The sequence below is a fragment of the Talpa europaea genome (assembly GCF_964194135.1).
Source record: "Talpa europaea genome assembly, chromosome: 5".
NCBI classification, from domain to species: Eukaryota; Metazoa; Chordata; class Mammalia; order Eulipotyphla; family Talpidae; genus Talpa; species Talpa europaea.
Genome location: NC_140071.1, coordinates 91,568,262 through 91,585,050, shown reverse-complemented (window position 1 = coordinate 91,585,050; position 16,789 = coordinate 91,568,262). Strand labels below are relative to the sequence as shown.

General features: G+C 36.2%; 1 protein-coding gene across 1 annotated transcript in view; it reads left to right on the top strand.

The window, feature by feature from the left end:
* Positions 1-16,789, top strand: part of ARHGAP24 (Rho GTPase activating protein 24) — a gene marked incomplete at both ends in the record, with an annotated part of 412,724 nt that overhangs the window by 127,079 nt on the left and 268,856 nt on the right. Inside the window, one exon of the mRNA XM_084233664.1 lies at positions 3,080-3,167. Coding sequence (XP_084089790.1) covers positions 3,080-3,167 — 88 coding nt within the window. The remainder of the gene's footprint in view (positions 1-3,079; positions 3,168-16,789) is intronic.

Sequence of the window (16,789 nt, the reverse complement as noted above, 5' to 3'; positions counted from 1 at the left end):
TTGTTCAGTGATGAACACTGCTTCCTTATACTAGCTTCTGCTATAAACGTTGTGGAACATACATAATTTTGTGTTGATGGCTTCATGTTCTTTGGGACATGAACTATGTCCAACATTGGGATTATATATATGTCCAAGATTGGGATTGTTGAGTCATATGGTATTTTCATTTTTAGTAAATTCAGATTGCTTTCCATAATTGTTGCACCAGCTTGCATTTCCACTGACAATGTAATAGGTTTCCTTTTTCTCTGCGTCCTCTCAACACTTGTTGTTGAAGTTTTTTTTTTTTTTTTTTTTTTAAATATATGCCATTCTCACCAGTGTGAGATGATACCTGTTTGTTGCTGTAACCTGCATCTCTCCTATTGAAAGTATGATGAATAGCTTTCATATATCTTTTGGCCTTCTGTATATTCTCTGGTGAATTATCTATTCATGTCTGCTGCCTATGTATTAATTGGGTTATTTTTTATTAATTGCTGGGTCATATGGTATTTCCCTTACCAGTTGTATACTATATGAATATTTTAAGAGAAAGTTCTTAATTATGATGAATCTTTAAAAATATTTAGTAATTTAAAAAATTATTGAAAGATATAAGTAAACAAAATGGGGCTCATGGGTCAGAGAACACTTGGCATGATGAGAACTATGAAACTTTACTTCTTGATGGAGGAAAACAAAGACAGTGTGTGTCCAGTAACTCACCCTGTAAATCCTGAAAAGAGAGGGATACCTCTTACCTACAATTCCATGTGTATAAGTAGGGGAATGGTATGCTTTAAAATCACTGTAAAGTCAGAATGGGGCATGGAGCTGATGACTATAATTTTCAGTGTTAAACCAGGTAGGATGAAAATTGAGTAAAGTATTACTTGAACTAGACATTGCTTCAAGCTGGAGAAAATGGACAAGATAATATAGTGAAGAAGAGTATAGACTTTCAAATTCAGCATACTTGTTTTTGAATACTGACTTTATTGTACTAACAGAACGTATTAATTAAATAAACCATATAGTTTATTTTATCATTAACTCAATACAAGACAAAATTGTAGGCATTGGTATTACATTAGAAAGCAAAACACTTATTATACTTGCTGCTTTAAGTTTTAATGAGGTGAAAAGGCATTAATCAAATATTCTTACAAATAACAATTATATACCATGGTAAATCAGCTCAAGAGGAATTCAGGAAGCTATGCAATTATATTTTAGAGGTACCTGACATGAAAAATGGATATAAAATGACCAGGGGAAGAATATAATCCTAAGAAAGTTAGAAGCATGGAGTCATTTATAAAAAGTCAATTGGCAGGATCACAGAACTCATTGGAAAGTTCAAGAGAAGGAAATTTAGCCTAGATGTGGGTAGAGACAGACCATCCAGAGCTTTATACTATAGCAAATGAAACATTGGAAACTCTCAAGCAACAAAGTCACAAGATCAAATTTCTGTTTGGAAAAATCATTTTTAAAAAATCCATCGATATTATAGTATTGTGGAGAATACTTTGAATAGATATTTGAAACATTCCTTACAGGAGGCAATCATAGTTGCTTAATCTAGGGAGTGGTGGTAATAGAGATAATAGTAAATCAAGTAATAGAGATATATTATAGTATAGATATATAGTATAGTTTATTTCTGGCATTTGGAACTGACTAGAAGATGATGCTAGTGACTGAGCTAAGGGACACATAAATGGGACAATAATTAATTGAATTTTAATTTGACTAAATTTAATTTAAGATGCCATTGAGACATCCAAATGGAAATGTCAAATGAGTTTTTGGATATAAAGTTCAATTGCTCAGAATTGTGGGTTAGAAATATTTATCTGATATTTGTTGACTTATAGGTGGCTATTGAAGTCATAGCCATGGGTGAGATAGCTTGGGGAAAGATAGTACAGAGGAGAAGAGAAGGAATCTTTTAAAATCTCTGATATTTAGAGCCAGCAAAATAAACTCAGACAACAATAAAACAAGAGAAAATCTCTAGCAAACCAAGAAACTACTGAAAGATGAGCTTCACAAAACAGTGATTAATAGTACTGAATGAGGGCCTCCCCGGTGATACAGTGGGTTGAGCGCAGCGCTGTGAAGCTGTCTGCAGCCTCTGCAGTGCAGGTTCAATTTCCAGTCAGCCAGAGAGATTTGCATGTGGCGAGGCAGACCTCTCCTGTCTCGACCGCTGCTCCCCTCAGCAGTGTGTTTCAGTCAGTCTGCCTGTTCTGATCTTTGCTCTGTCTCTGGTGAATCCTCTCACCCTCCCACGCCTCTGCCTTGTACCCCAGCTCTTGTATAAAAATAAATAAATTTTAAAAAAGATTTATAAAAAAATATACTACTGAATGACCCTGCAAAGTCACGTTCATTGAGGATTGAAAACTGTCAAGGATGCAGCTTGTGAAAGTTATGTAACTGGAATTATGTGTGGCACAAACCAGACCACAGTGGATACATATGAAGAAATAGATGCAGTGTAGACAACTCTTTGCTAGCTCAGAAAAAAATTAGGCAATAGCTAAAAGGGAAGATGAAATCAAAGTAATCTTTTAATAGATAGATTTTAAATATGTCTCAGTGGTAAGAGGAATCATCTACTATGGGGAAAGAAATTCAACAGATAAAAATAGAATTGACAATTAAAATAAGGATATGGCAACATTGGCTAAATTGTTTAATTTCTCTGTATTCATTTTCAAATCTACAAAATTGGGAAAACAATATGTACCTCATAAGATTAATGGGTAAATATGATGTTGGAAGAATGCTAAGTAAAATTTTTGGCATACAGAGCTCATTTAATAAATTAGTGCTCAAAATGAATTCAGCACCTAAGATAGTCTTATACCTATTTTATATGATCAATAAAATTTTGCTAAATGTTGAAAAAATATGATTCTGTTACATGAGTTTTGATTAGTTGGGAAAATAAATAAGTTTAATGCATATTATTACATACTGGGTTATAAATGCATCTTGGAGAGTCTATGATGATGATGATCACACTCATATTCAATATTTGCCCATCAGATGATGTTAATATTTTGCACATTTGTGTTCACAGGGTACTATTTTTCTACCTGGAAATAAAGTCCTCGAACATCCCTGCAATGAAGAGAGTCCAGGAAAATTCCTTTTTGAAGTAGTTCCAGGTAAGATTATCTTTTCCCACTTGATTAAATTATTGCCTCTTTAGATTGGTAAGGTTGGATACAGGTCAGATAGCCTTGAGTGTTGGCTGAGAACATTCATTTGAAGAGACAATCATTAAATTTGTTAAGTGTGTACTTAGATAATGATTCTAGGGTTTGTACACTAGTACAACAAACACACACAAATAGTCATGATCGCATGACCATAAATTACCCATTTATCCCTGAGACTCCAGAGTTGACCCAGAGTCAAGGTGCTGCATTTGTAAGGAACTATTGGAGACAGTAGTGACTTTATAGTGCTCATATATTATGAAATTTGACCAGGTGTTTTATGCTTTGCTGAACTGATTCACTGGCCTATTTCCTCAAAAGTTTTCATCTTAAAAGTGGCTTTTCTATAAAAACAGAACAAAACAAAATGAAAACCATCCTTTAGTGACTTACCAAATATTGCAGATCTGTACCTCAGCTTTGCTCCCAAACAACCACTTCCACATGTTTGGCTTATATGTTGGAGGACATTTCTGCCAAGTCATCTGATACTGCAGTTAAATTTCTTCAACATCTGTTCATTTTTTTCTAGTCATCTGCATCTATACTTCTCTGAGTACTTGATCTCCAATTAAATCTTTGACTCCCCCAACAACAAAATCTTAAAGGCCGTGATTTATTTTTTGTCAGTTTTCTAGTCTTTCCTTAACCCTTTGGTAAAAGAAGTGAATTAGAAATGTGGATTTTATTGCATTGGTTTGGGCTGACTCAGTTTATGTGATAGTGACATTGATTTTAATCCCAGTCTACGGTAAATAGGAATTTATTTGTGTGACTAATATGTAATGTATATCAATAACGTTGGCACAAAGGCAGTCAAAACATTTTCCCCAGCTTCATAAATGCTGGGAATCTAAAATGTGAAAGCATATTTTTCCCTCTCAATGAAAACAGCTGTAGCACTGAGTTCATCTGGTTCTTGATGGAATCCATGACTAAATGTTAATTAATACAGCTGAAGTGCAGAAAGGTTAGTCAGATGCATTGTGTTATTTGTTTCCCCCCAAGGAGAACATATTGTAAGAAACCTGAATCTTGTTTGCCCTATTAATTTTTTTTCATTCTTACTTCTTAGTGGAATACCCTGAATGGAACCAAATTCCAGATGTTGCAAAGTCTTTGAAGTTTTAGGAGAGGAAGTTTCTTTCCCTATTTATTTTCAAACAGTGCCATTTGACATTTAAATAAGTGTGGTATGAAACTGATGACTTTGTTTATTTCCAGTAATACCAAAAGTCTACTTCTTAGTTAAGTCTACTAGCTGTATAGAGATTTCATGTGTTGGTAAAGACTTTCTGATATAAATATGGATACTGTCAAGGCTTCTAGAAAGAGCTGTGTCTTCAAACACAGGAAGCATCAAACCTCCCCTCCAAGATTGCTGTTCATGGACATGTGTTTCACAGGCAGCACATATGACATAATGACTTTTGTTGAGCAGAGCTTAAGAAGTTTAAGACTGTGAAATGTGGAATCTTGTCCTTTCAAAACAATTCTTGCAAATATTTAGGTTTGCATCAGTTATTATGGCAGTAAATATACTATGTAATAGATCATTTGAAAAGATGCATCCTGAATCAGTAGTGCAATATGTAGTGGCTTCTAAACTGAGCTTTATAATTTTGAATTGTATTGTGGCATGACAAGTGAATTTTGCCAAAGGATTCTTTGAAGAAGATAGAAAAACACTGACTACATTGAAAAACCAGCAACAGTGCCATTAGTCACTCAAGCTTTATTAGTGTATCCCTGACACAATGATAGAATTTCTAGGCGCACACTTCTGTATTTGTGTGAGAGTGTGGGGACTGGTACCATGTGATTTTAATGACTTTTTTTTTTTTTTATAAAATCGGGATTACTTAAGGATAGAGTGATTCTTGACTTATCTTTATCTTTACAAATGGGAAAAGAGAAATTTTTCTAATTATTCCCAACTGAGTGATTGTTTGACATGGGAAATATAGGAAGTTACAAGAGTATTTTCATCTGTGAGAAAGTATAGGGACAGGAAGGAATGCAGAAATGTGGTCAATCCTTTGTACATAACCCTCTGCAAGCCCACCTGGCAGCACAGCCTCCTAACATGTTCCTATTCTCCATTGCCTTTCTGTGTTATAACCTCTCACTCACTTACATCTGTAAGATGTATAAAACACATCTTACAGATCACTCTTCTGTTGTTATAGATAATACCCCAGGACCAACTGCACAAAGTGTATCAAGGAATTTCGTTAAGTTTCTTAATCCTTCCTGCATAGAATTATTTCCAGCAAAACTGGAAGCCTTCAGGAAGCACTTTGCCAAATATTCTAGTTCTGTTTATCTACAGCATTTGCCTGTGATTGAGTAGTTGTATGTGTGTGTAATTCTCTATCTCTATATCCATTGTAAGGGTATACCTATACTGATCTATATCTCTATCTTTATCTCCACATGCATACATACAGTTTAACCATATGTGTACTATGTCTCTTTATAATTTATCCATATATGATATATAGGTAGGAGTTTTTGTTTTCTTTCATTCTTATTTTTACTTTAGTTTAAAATGCTCTCTGAAATTAAATAATAATCATATTCAAACAATAAAAAACAAGATTTTTCAACAGAACTGAGGGTTTTGGTTCTTTTTATACTATCTATATATTTTTGTTTATAGATTTTATTTCTCTGCAGGTTCCAGGCTTTAGTAAAATCCTACCTGAAAAAAAAAAGCTGCCATAATTTAGGATTAATTTCTTATCAACTTACTATCCCATGAAATGAATTTTGTCTGAATAATGCCAAGATTTAGAGCATCTCACTCCAGTTTTTCACTCCTATTTCTCTATTAGTTATTCAAAAAGGAGATGTTGGCCAAATTGGCAAATTTTATGACTTAGTTGTCAGACATGCCAAATTTTAGACTGGGTGAACTTTTATGGCCAAGTGCTAAGCTTTTGGGAAATGTGGTTGAGAAAGGAATGTTGGCAGACCTTTAATGTATAGTGCTTGAAGAAAGAAAATGCAGTTGGTCTCATTGCTTCTCAAAATGTGTTCTGGAAAAGTTTTTCTTCTGATGTATTGAAAAAAACAGCATAATTAGTGAAATGATGATGTCTTAACATCTTAGAAGAATGGTTTTCAGAGGGCAAAAAGAAATAGTGATTCAGGGACAGACAGAAACAAACAAAAAATGGTAAGGAGTAGGTACTCCACCTGGTAACAGCTGCATCTGTCTTGCTCATTGTTATATTCCTAACACCTAGTAGAGTGTAATCTCAGCTGCTGGATATGTGTTTTATTGAAATACATATACTTACCAGGTTTATGGAGGTATATCAATCATATGAAAATATTTTAATAGTGGCATTTGCTGACTTTATATGGATGTTTTTTTTTTTTTAAATAAATTTTATTGTTATATTCCCCATACAATTGCAGCCCCCCCATTCTGACCCCAATCCCTCCCCTCCCGCCCCCCTAAAAGTGTCGCTGGTTCATAGTTTTTTGTTGATTTTGATTTTCACTATCTTATAGTTATTCATTTTCCTGGTCCCTTATTTAAGTTTTCTAGATTCCTGCTATGAGTGAGACCATCCAGTATTTTTCTTTTTCTTTTTGGCTTATTTCGCTGAGCATGATCCCTTCCAGCGCCATCCATGTTGCTGCAAATTGCATGTGTTTATCTTTTTTGAATGCTGAGTAATATTCCATGGTGTATATGTACCACATCTTCTTGATCCAGTCATCTATTTTTGGGCATTTGGGTTGTTTCCAAAGCTTAGCTATTGTAAACAGTGCTGCTATAAACATAGGGGTGCAGGTGTTCTTTGGAATTGATGTTTCTGTGTCCTTTGGGTAAATACCTAGGAGTGGAATTGCTGGATCATATGGAAGCTCTATGTTTAGTAGGTCCAGAAATCTCCACACAGCTTTCCACAGTGGTTGGACCATTTTGCACTCCCACCAACAGTGCAGAAGAGTTCCTTTTTCTCCACACCCTCGCCAACATTTGTTGTTGCTAGTTTTTTTAATATGTGCCATTCTCACTGGTGTAAGATGGTATCTCATGGTAGTTTTGATTTGCATTTCCCTGATGACAAGTGATGTTGAACATTTTTTCATATGCCTGTTGGCCATTTGCATTTCCTCTTCAGAGAAGTTTCTTTTAAGCTCTTCTGCCCATTTTTTGACTGGATTATTTTCTTTGTTGTTGTTGAGTCTCATCAGCTCTTTGCAGATTTTTGTGATCAGTCCTTTATCATTAGTGTTGGGTGCAAAAATGTTCTCCCAGTTGGTGGGGTTTCTCTTTGTTTTTGTTATTGTCTCTTTTGCTGTGCAAAAGCTCTTTAATTTGATGTAGTCCCAGCTGTTTATCTTTGCCTTCACTATCACTGCTTTGGGTGATGTGTCTGTAAAGATGTCTTTGATGTGCAAATCACATAGTGTTTCGCCTATATTTCCTTCTATATATTTTATGGTTTCAGGTCTTATGTCTAGTTCTTTAATCCTATATGGATGTTTTTTAAATTGTTTTATTGTTGTCAATAACTACTCCCAACTTAGGTATGTTGAACTTTTATTTCCTGCTGTGTAGGGTCTTTCCATCCCTGGTGCAGCAAAGACTTCTTTGTGGCTCAAGTGGAGGAAGTAGAGGGAAAATCTCATTCTCTTTCTTATTTCTCTACCTCCTCTGATAACAATACCTAGAGCAAAATAGAAGAAGGTAGCAAACTTCCTCCACAGAAGCTAATAATGGATTATGTCCCTTAACATTCGTCATGATATTCCTCCCCAAGTGCAGACTCTTGGGGTACATTTGTATATTTCAGTATTCCTAGATTTAGAAATCTACTTCCTGTGGTAGGATTGCCTTGGGGATGGGCCTATTAGATGGGATACCAACAAAATGACTCAAAGGCCAGCTGTTTTCTCTGTGCTTATTTAACTACCAGGAAACACCTATACCCAACCTGTCAGGTATGGGTAAGGTGGGTTATTTCCTTTTCCTTCCTCCCTCAGCCCTACCATTTTGTCCCTTTCTCTATGGAGCAGGAGCTGCAGCTAGTGTAGCGGCAGGATGGGCACAGGGCAGGTTTTCTATGATCTGAGCAGATGGGTGAAGGAGTCGTCCTGGAGCCCTCGGTGGCTCTTTCAGGCTTTTATTGTGTTTACCAGGTACACAGCAGGCAGGGGTGCCGATCTGCCAGCCTCCCGCCCCCCAGCAAGTCTTCACTACTTCTGGGCTCTCCAGCATTTTCTCGTGGCCTCTGCTCTCGTTCGTTCTCTCTTTCACTCTTTTGCTCTGCTCTTCCTTTCCCTCTCTTCTGGCATTCCTGTGACACTGCCCTTATAAACTCCATCTCTCAGCCTAGGTGTACCCACCTACGTATGCCCACACCCTACTCCAGGTGCCCGTCATCAGGCATGCGTTCAGGACCCCAGGGATCCATCATCAGTCCTATTGCAGGAGGGCAGAAAAGCCTGATACTTTACTTACCCTACAACTAGCTTCATATAACTCTTCATCTCGGAGATCAGTGGGTGACAGTTCTAGCACATTTCAAGATATGAGCAACTCTTCTGTGTTTTTCTGACTTGTTCTGGCAGTTGTGAGAAATCTTTTCCTTCCCTCTCAAAAAAAAAAAAAAAATGAGTGTTTGTATTGAAAACTGCTTTCTCCAAGTGGCACTTCCTCTTTGCTAGTCTTCCACTCTGATAGTGGGGACTAGAACCTGATGTTTGGGTTCCATCTGTGAAATGTGTTTCTCTTTAAATCCTGCAAGGAAGTGGTTAGGCACAACTTTCATTATTTTTTTTTCATTTAGATTGTGAATTTTTAGCACTTATTTTCTTCAGATTTAGACCTGACAGCAATTCAAGGTTAATGGGAAGGAAAACTTTTGTGTCTATCTGTAACCTTAGCTTGAGTTCCCGGGAAATACACTCTGATGGAGAGTTGAGTTAGAATGCTTAATGGTTAATGCTCTCTGGGGATAGTTCATCTGTGGAGAAATTGGGGAGGAGAAACTGGTCTATAATACGTCTTCATCAAAGATCTTCACTGATCGTAGGTGGATCTCAGAAACTGGGACATCCCTCAGATTTGTTCTAAACTGATGGATCAGGCCTTTGTTTCTGGCATTGGCTAGTCCACAACTAGGGTGAGGAGAGACAGAGAAACTTAAGTGAAGCAATTCCCTGTTGTAAGGAGAACAATTTCCATGAGGGTATCTCTGAGCCATCAACAACCAGTATGCCATAGACAGAACATTGTCATACCCGTTATAGTATCTACACATTTATCTAACTTCCAGTATGCCAGGCAATGTTCTAAGGTTTTTACATGCATCACTTAATGTATTCTTCACTAAAGCAGGTCCTTAAAATTAACCATATCAAGATAAAAGAACTTAGCCACAATTTGATCAATGTCAATGAAATAGTGAAAGTATGTGTGTGAGTGTATGATGGATTTACCTTTACAAAGATAAAGTTCTATGCAGCAAAAAATAGTTGTTTATATATATGTTTACATATATATACATGTATATATATGCTTAAAAACGAGATATCAACATGGCCTCCCCGGTGACACAGCAGTTGAGTGCTGGGCTGTGAAGCTGCCTGCAGCCTCTGCAGCGCTGGTTCGATCCCCGGCTGCTGGAGATTGTCCACATGGCTCACAGACCTCTCCTGCCACACCCACTGCTCCCCTCAGCAGTGTACTTCAGTCCTTCTGCCTGTTCTGCTCTCTGCTCTGGCTCTGGTGAATTCTCTCACCCTCCTGTGCTTCTGACTGTACCCAGTGCTTGTATAAGTAAATAAATAAATCTTAAAAAAAAATAAGATATCAACATATTAGAGGCTAGGGACTAAAATGTTTCTCAAGTTTCTAAAACATGAACATGTGAACTAGTTTTTATTATTAACTGAAATAGATATACATGTGTCTCTTTTTAGCTCATCTTCTAAGAGTGAGAGTTTGGACAGTTGAAGTGAGAGTAGGCATTTTCATTTATTTCAACTATTTATGTTTTACACTGTTTAATCTATCATTAAAATAGGCAGTGGATAAAGAGGTCCACTTACAGTTCTTTTGAAGGTATATTTCAAGGCCACAACTATACTGTCATGTAAAAATGGGAAGAAAAATCCACTTCCCTTGCAGTGGCCTTACTTATATGTGAATGACTATGCCAAAAGATGTATCTTCATCCATGTTTATTTTCTGAAGAAGGCTATCACATGCTGGTGTTCAATTCTTTTCATTACAGTACTCACATTGGTGAAATTATTTTCAGCTTCTTCACAAACTCCCTCCACACATTGGCCAAGTTATCACTCGCTGAATAGCCATCAATAAGCACAGCTGATAGTGCTTTCATGTTGGCAATAGATCCACTGACCTGCATAGTATTATCTAGTCAGAGACCAATTATGGGTCTTAAGGGAAATCACCAGTATTCCAAGCACTCAAAGTCCCATCTTAGCCCAATCCCCCAAAGTCATAATAACTAGAACTGGTAGGTTGTTATATCCTCTTCCTTCCCCAGGGAAAGAAACTAGGTGAACACAGAAAGAAAAGAGAATACGATAAAGAGGCTATTATGGAAACAAAGGATAAAAAAGAAATATTGAAGGGTAATAAAAAGTGATTTTCATCTGCCTGGATTTGAAACTAAGTCCTTCAAAAGGGAGAAGCTGTCTTTTCTCCCCTTTTAGAAAAGTCTATGTAAATTATTTCTGATATCCTCTGATAGTTACATATCATGTTCATAATTTTCAATAAAAATGTTTCTATTATAATTACATTCCAAAAAGATTTTTAGGAGATAAGTGAACAATTATATAATATTGGTGCTTAGAGAATCTAATAAATACATTATAGATCTTTTTCCAGGAAATTGAATGTATTTCAAAAATTGCAAATACTTTTGGGAAGATTTAGAGATTCCTTGAACCTCATCATGAACTCTAGGTTAAGAACTATCCTTTACCTCAAAGGACAGAAGACTTTCTTAATTTCTTGCTATATATTTAGCTATTTATTTCTATGTTCCTGTTCATTTCTCTTTCCTCTACACACTCCCATGCACAAATATGACATTTTTTCCTATTATTTGTAATTATGTGGTATATTAATAATCAGTTATTTTACTTTTACCTCCCTAATTCATTTGTTTGTACTCATGATTCTAAGATTGTGTCATTGCACAGACCTGTTTCATACAAAGGAATTTTTCTTGGGTAGAATATTTCATGGATCTAGAGACTGTAAAATTTTAATTTACCAAAGTTTGAGTTACTTAGATGGTGAATGCAGCTGCACTATATAATAGACTTTGAGAGGAATAGATAGTGCTGAGAGATATTCATGGGTGTGTCTGAGAAAGGAAAAACCGTTTGGCTGACTTTTGAGGTTTTTTTTTTTAACAATTATGTGATAATATTAGCAATGAAAGTTAATCATCCATGTCTGTAGTTCCAGATCCTTGCAGGATGAGCAAATTTCATTGGGTATATTAATTTGTTGCCATTTAAAAATGTAAACCAGTATTTGGTATCTATTTTATATAAAATTGCAAGATTTTTAAAATTAATTTTTAAAATTTTTTTACATCATTGTTCATTTTTAAACAATATTTGCTTCCCCCCACTCCATCAGGTGCAGTCCCCATAGAGTTTCCTTCATCAACCCCGTCCCCTGTGCTCCTCCCTCCCTCCCTCTGATCCCTCTCCCTCCTCCTCCCCTGCAAAGTCTCTGATTTATAATTGTCTGTTTTTGCTTGTGTTTTGTACTGTTATTATTTTTTTACACTGATGTCTTATTTGGTTTCCCTATATTCCTGCTATAACTGAAACTATCTGTCTGGAGGTTCCTGACCTGGAGATTCCACTCCTAGGGATCTACCCAAAGGACACAAGAACATTGATTCAAAAGAACATCTGTGCCCCTATGTTTATTGCAGCACTATTTACAATAGGTAAAACTTGGAAACAACCCAAATCCCCAAAAATAAATGACTGGATCAAGAAGATGTTGTATATATACACAATGGAATATTATTCAGCGATCAAAAAAGATAAACTCATGCCATTTGCAGCAAATGTGAATGGAGCTCGAATGAATTATATTCAGTGAACTAAGCCAGTGAACTAAGCCTGCAGGAATATTTTAACAGTGTTTTAACATAAAAGTGGGTCATTCTCTTGATCATTAGTTAAATATTCTGCTCAGACATTTAATTTTACAACAACCTCTTTATCTTATTTTTTTCCTTTTGTGTTAGCACTGTAAGTTAAAATCCATGCAATTATATTTGTTATCCAAAGGCAACTATGACAATCTCTTTTTTGTCCTCCTAAGTCTGTAGGCAGTACAGAAGCATTTTTTTTTAACTTTCTGCTTAGTTAATGCCTGCAAATCATTTAGAGAATGTGAGTAGGCGTTATTTATGGTAAGAAAATATAATTCTATATACACAAGTCGTTGTGAGCATGAATTAGATAAGTGCATATTGTAACTACTGTGTATTCTTTGATTTGAAAAAAATGTTTGGGATTTTTGCTTCCAAATTCTCTTCCTACTAAAATACTTTAAAATATTTTATTTATCTTATTTTAAAATATACATTTGAAAAGGACAATTAAATAAGACAAAGGACATTTTAAAATGTAATCTCTTGAAATTCTGTCTAATTCCATGTCACCCAACAGGCATTTGGGGCACTGATGACTGATTAAGTGTGTGCTCATAGCATCACACTTATGAGAAATGCCAGCACATGGAGTGCTCTCTTACATGCCTGCTGACATTTTGAATCCATCCTAATTCAATTTTAATACTCCTTCAATGGGACAGAAGGGATCAACTCTTATTTTCTAAAAGTACCTAAAGTAAATATTTTTGGCTTTGGGGGGTCTTCCATTCTCTGTTACAACTACTCAACTTTGTCATCAACGCATAGATAAATGGTTATGGCTATTCTAGTAAAGCTATCAGCAAACACCAAAATTCAGATTTTATATAATTTTCACATTTCAAGAAATATTTGTCTTTAAAAATTATTCCAACCATTTAAAAATGAAAAAAATATAGACGGCCAGATTCAGTCCATGGGCTATAACTTGCCAACTCATATGCTGGATAAAAAAAGCAAACCTATGAAAAGGAGGCTGAAGCTACTAATATAAATCACTAATCCCCACTGGTGCCACTGGAACCAGAATTAGAGCTCTGAGACAGTCTGTCTCCCCAGCCATGGCATCACCCACTGCCTCAAAATCATGATTCAGGAGCTGTCTGCCAACATTTTTATTTTTGCAGTTTCATCTTTGAATATCATTTTTTAAAAAAATCATGATGAATCTAAAAAGTGTTAGTGACCAAAGTGAAATTCTCTATTTACACTGGATTAGTTCACTTAGAACCCTAGATTCTGACCAGAGCTGGTATCTATTACATGACTTCTTAGGAAGAGAAGGCCATGAATAGGAGATTGGGTATGCCAAATATGAAAGACATTTCCCATACTTTGCCTAGTCCACATAAGATCAGGACATATTCATAAGTTTTCTGATATGGAAACACCCCTGCAAGAACTAACAAGCTTGAAGAATCTTCTGAACTCTCTCTTTTATAATGTAAATTAGTTCCTTAAAGTTCAAAGTATCTCACAGAAAATGACCAGACTTTGCTTAAGGATAAAACTGACAAACTCATTTTCTCAAAGGAGCAGTTTATTTCTCTCACTATTCATTAACATCTCTCCGCCCCAACCCTACCAATTTTCCTTCAACATCAGTATTAAAAACATTCCCATAATATTTGCAGATACTATGTACTGAAATGGGTCAGACCCCATACTCGTATACTTAAATCTTTATTTATGGCAGCTTATTTAATATGAGCACATTTACTTAAAAAGATTTATTTATTTCATGCATACAAGAACTGGGGTACAAGCCAGAGGTGTGGGGGCGTGAGAGGATTCACCAGACAGAGTGGGGAGAACAGGCACAGTGACTGAAATACACTGCTGAGGGTGGCAGCAGGCAACACAAGAAAGGTCTGCTGCGCCATGTGGGCAGCTCCCTGGCCAGCTGGTGATAAAACTTGCTGCAGAGGCCTCAGATAGCTTCACAATGCTGTGCTTAACCCCTTGCGCCACCAGGAAGGCCCTAATATGAGCACACTTGTGATAGGTATTCTCTTCACTATGATCAATGAAACAAATTCATATACTAAATAAGTGCTAAACCCAGTCTTCATACCCATGCGAATCCATGAAACAACCACATGCTTTAGTCTTGTATCTATAAAAATGTAGTTATCTGGATTCCACAGAGGCCAGATATTCAAGAATTAAGAGAAATAAGGAAGACAAATGAAGAGTAGAGGCTTGGCATGTAAAAGGTAGTGTACTCCGCCTTTCCTTCCATTCTCCTTAGTATTTACATTTCTTATTTTGTCTGTATTCTCTTTCCTCCTTTTGAGACTTAAAGTTCTTGAGAACAGAAAAAACACCTTCCATCCTAGTACCTAGAAGGGTGACTGCCATACAGTATAAGCTCAATGTATGTTTGTTGAATTAGTGGATAAGCTAGACCTCAGTTTCATCACCTGGAATGATTGCATTGGATTAACCAAAATTAAAAGGGCCTTATAGCTCTGAATTTGGAACTTGATTACAACTCTTTTTTCTCAATATTGTAGCAGACTAAAAGAAGTTCATAAACTTAACAGATGCTGTACTCTTTAAAAAAAGTAGTCTTATTGTCTCATCCTTTATGCTTTCATTAATACTAATAGTATCGGTAATAGAGTCTCCTAGTATTTCCATCACTGAAACTGTTTATTAGCAGGTTATTTGCTGAATAAATGTGATCTCCCCTCATTTTATGACTTGGTTTTAATTATATATTCACAGACTGTTTGTGTTTACCTGCTTTTTTTTGTTCAATAGTTGAAAAGAGCCTTGCAGTCCAATAAAGCTAAGAAAATAGACAATAAAGTGCTAAACAAATGTTGGCTGTTGTTATTATAAAAGTTTCTCCAGGCGATTATTTTTCTGTGATAAAACTTCTTCAAGTTGTATGGTAGCTAGGTAAGGAGAGTGTTTGGGTCAGTCAGTGGTCATTGAAGAAAAGAATCAATAGGTAGAAATGACATAGATAGGAGGAGAAGAAAATATGCTTCCCAAGAAGAAGAATACCAGAAGAAAAAAATAAAATGTGCAAGCACATTTTATTAGGCCAGCATCATTATTATTACCTGAAAAAAGATATGACGAAAAATTAAAATAACAGACCAAATATCTCTGATAAACACACATGCAATAATCCTCATCAAAATCAGAGAGACTGGGACCTCTCTGATGGTGATGGGGTAATTCTCAGCACTATCATGTTAAAACCACAGTGGCCTGGGAAGGAAGATGCCTGTGGGGAGAAGACTAGGAGTTGAGAGTGAACAGGAAAGCTGTGGAGGCTGAGGGAGGAAGATGGTAAAAGCTAGAGACTTCCTGCCAGACAGGACTAGAATATAATCCCAGTCTACAGCTGATGCTAGTTAGGCTCTCTAAGCCAGTTTCCTCTTAGCAAATATTAATATGAAGTAAGAATATTCCCCTCATAAAGTTATGTTGAGTATGGTGGGTGATTTGGAGGTAGTTTGGGGGCCATTAGCACTCTTTCTGGCCAAGATTAAGGCTTACATACATGAAAAGTAACATTCTGGAACAATTGTCTATATAGTGTCATATATAAACACATGCTGGTTTATCTACTAAATTGTCTTAGATGGGATTATAAATGCAGTGGAATTAAAAGCAAATAGAAGCAAAAGATCACTGTGGACTGGAGTAATCAAGGAAGTCTCCCCAGATGCAGTGAACCTAGAGCTGGAATTTAAAGAAACTACCAGTTTCCATTAGATGACTATAGAGTTAAGAATTTCAGGTTGGAAAAATATTGATTAAGGCATGAAAGAAGTTCTGAGACCAGAATGGGGTACTAATGGAGTAAGAGGTTGGTATGTTTAAGGGACATTCAATGTGATGTATAGTGTATCCTGTTAATCCCCGTGGTCGTGGGGAGCAGGAAGCCATGGCTTTTAGAGGCCAACTCAAAGGGACCTGATCCTCGGGGAACTTGGGCAGTATTGAGACACCAGCCTATCCTCACAGGGACTATCAGCTAATTTTGTGAAAATTCATAGCTGAATGCTAATCTAATGCTTGCATTCCAAACATCATAATAATAAAACTAAATTCAGACTTCCATGTTACATTGAACTGCATCCACAAGCTGTGAGTCTAGTAGGCCTCACCCACCCTAAAGCACAGTCATTGGACTGTTCTCTTGAAGTGTACTAGATTAAGGTGCCTCTAGTCCCCTGTAGAAGATTGTCCCCTGAACTCCTAGTTGATCTGTTCTATTTTTAAAATAACATTTTGTGTGTGTGTGACATGAAAGAGGGGTAGGTAGAAAGAGTGCTTATTAGATTTCTAGGATTTCCTAGCAAAGTAATTTGCACAGAGTGGGTGGCTTAAACAACAGTAATTTATTTTCTCATAGTC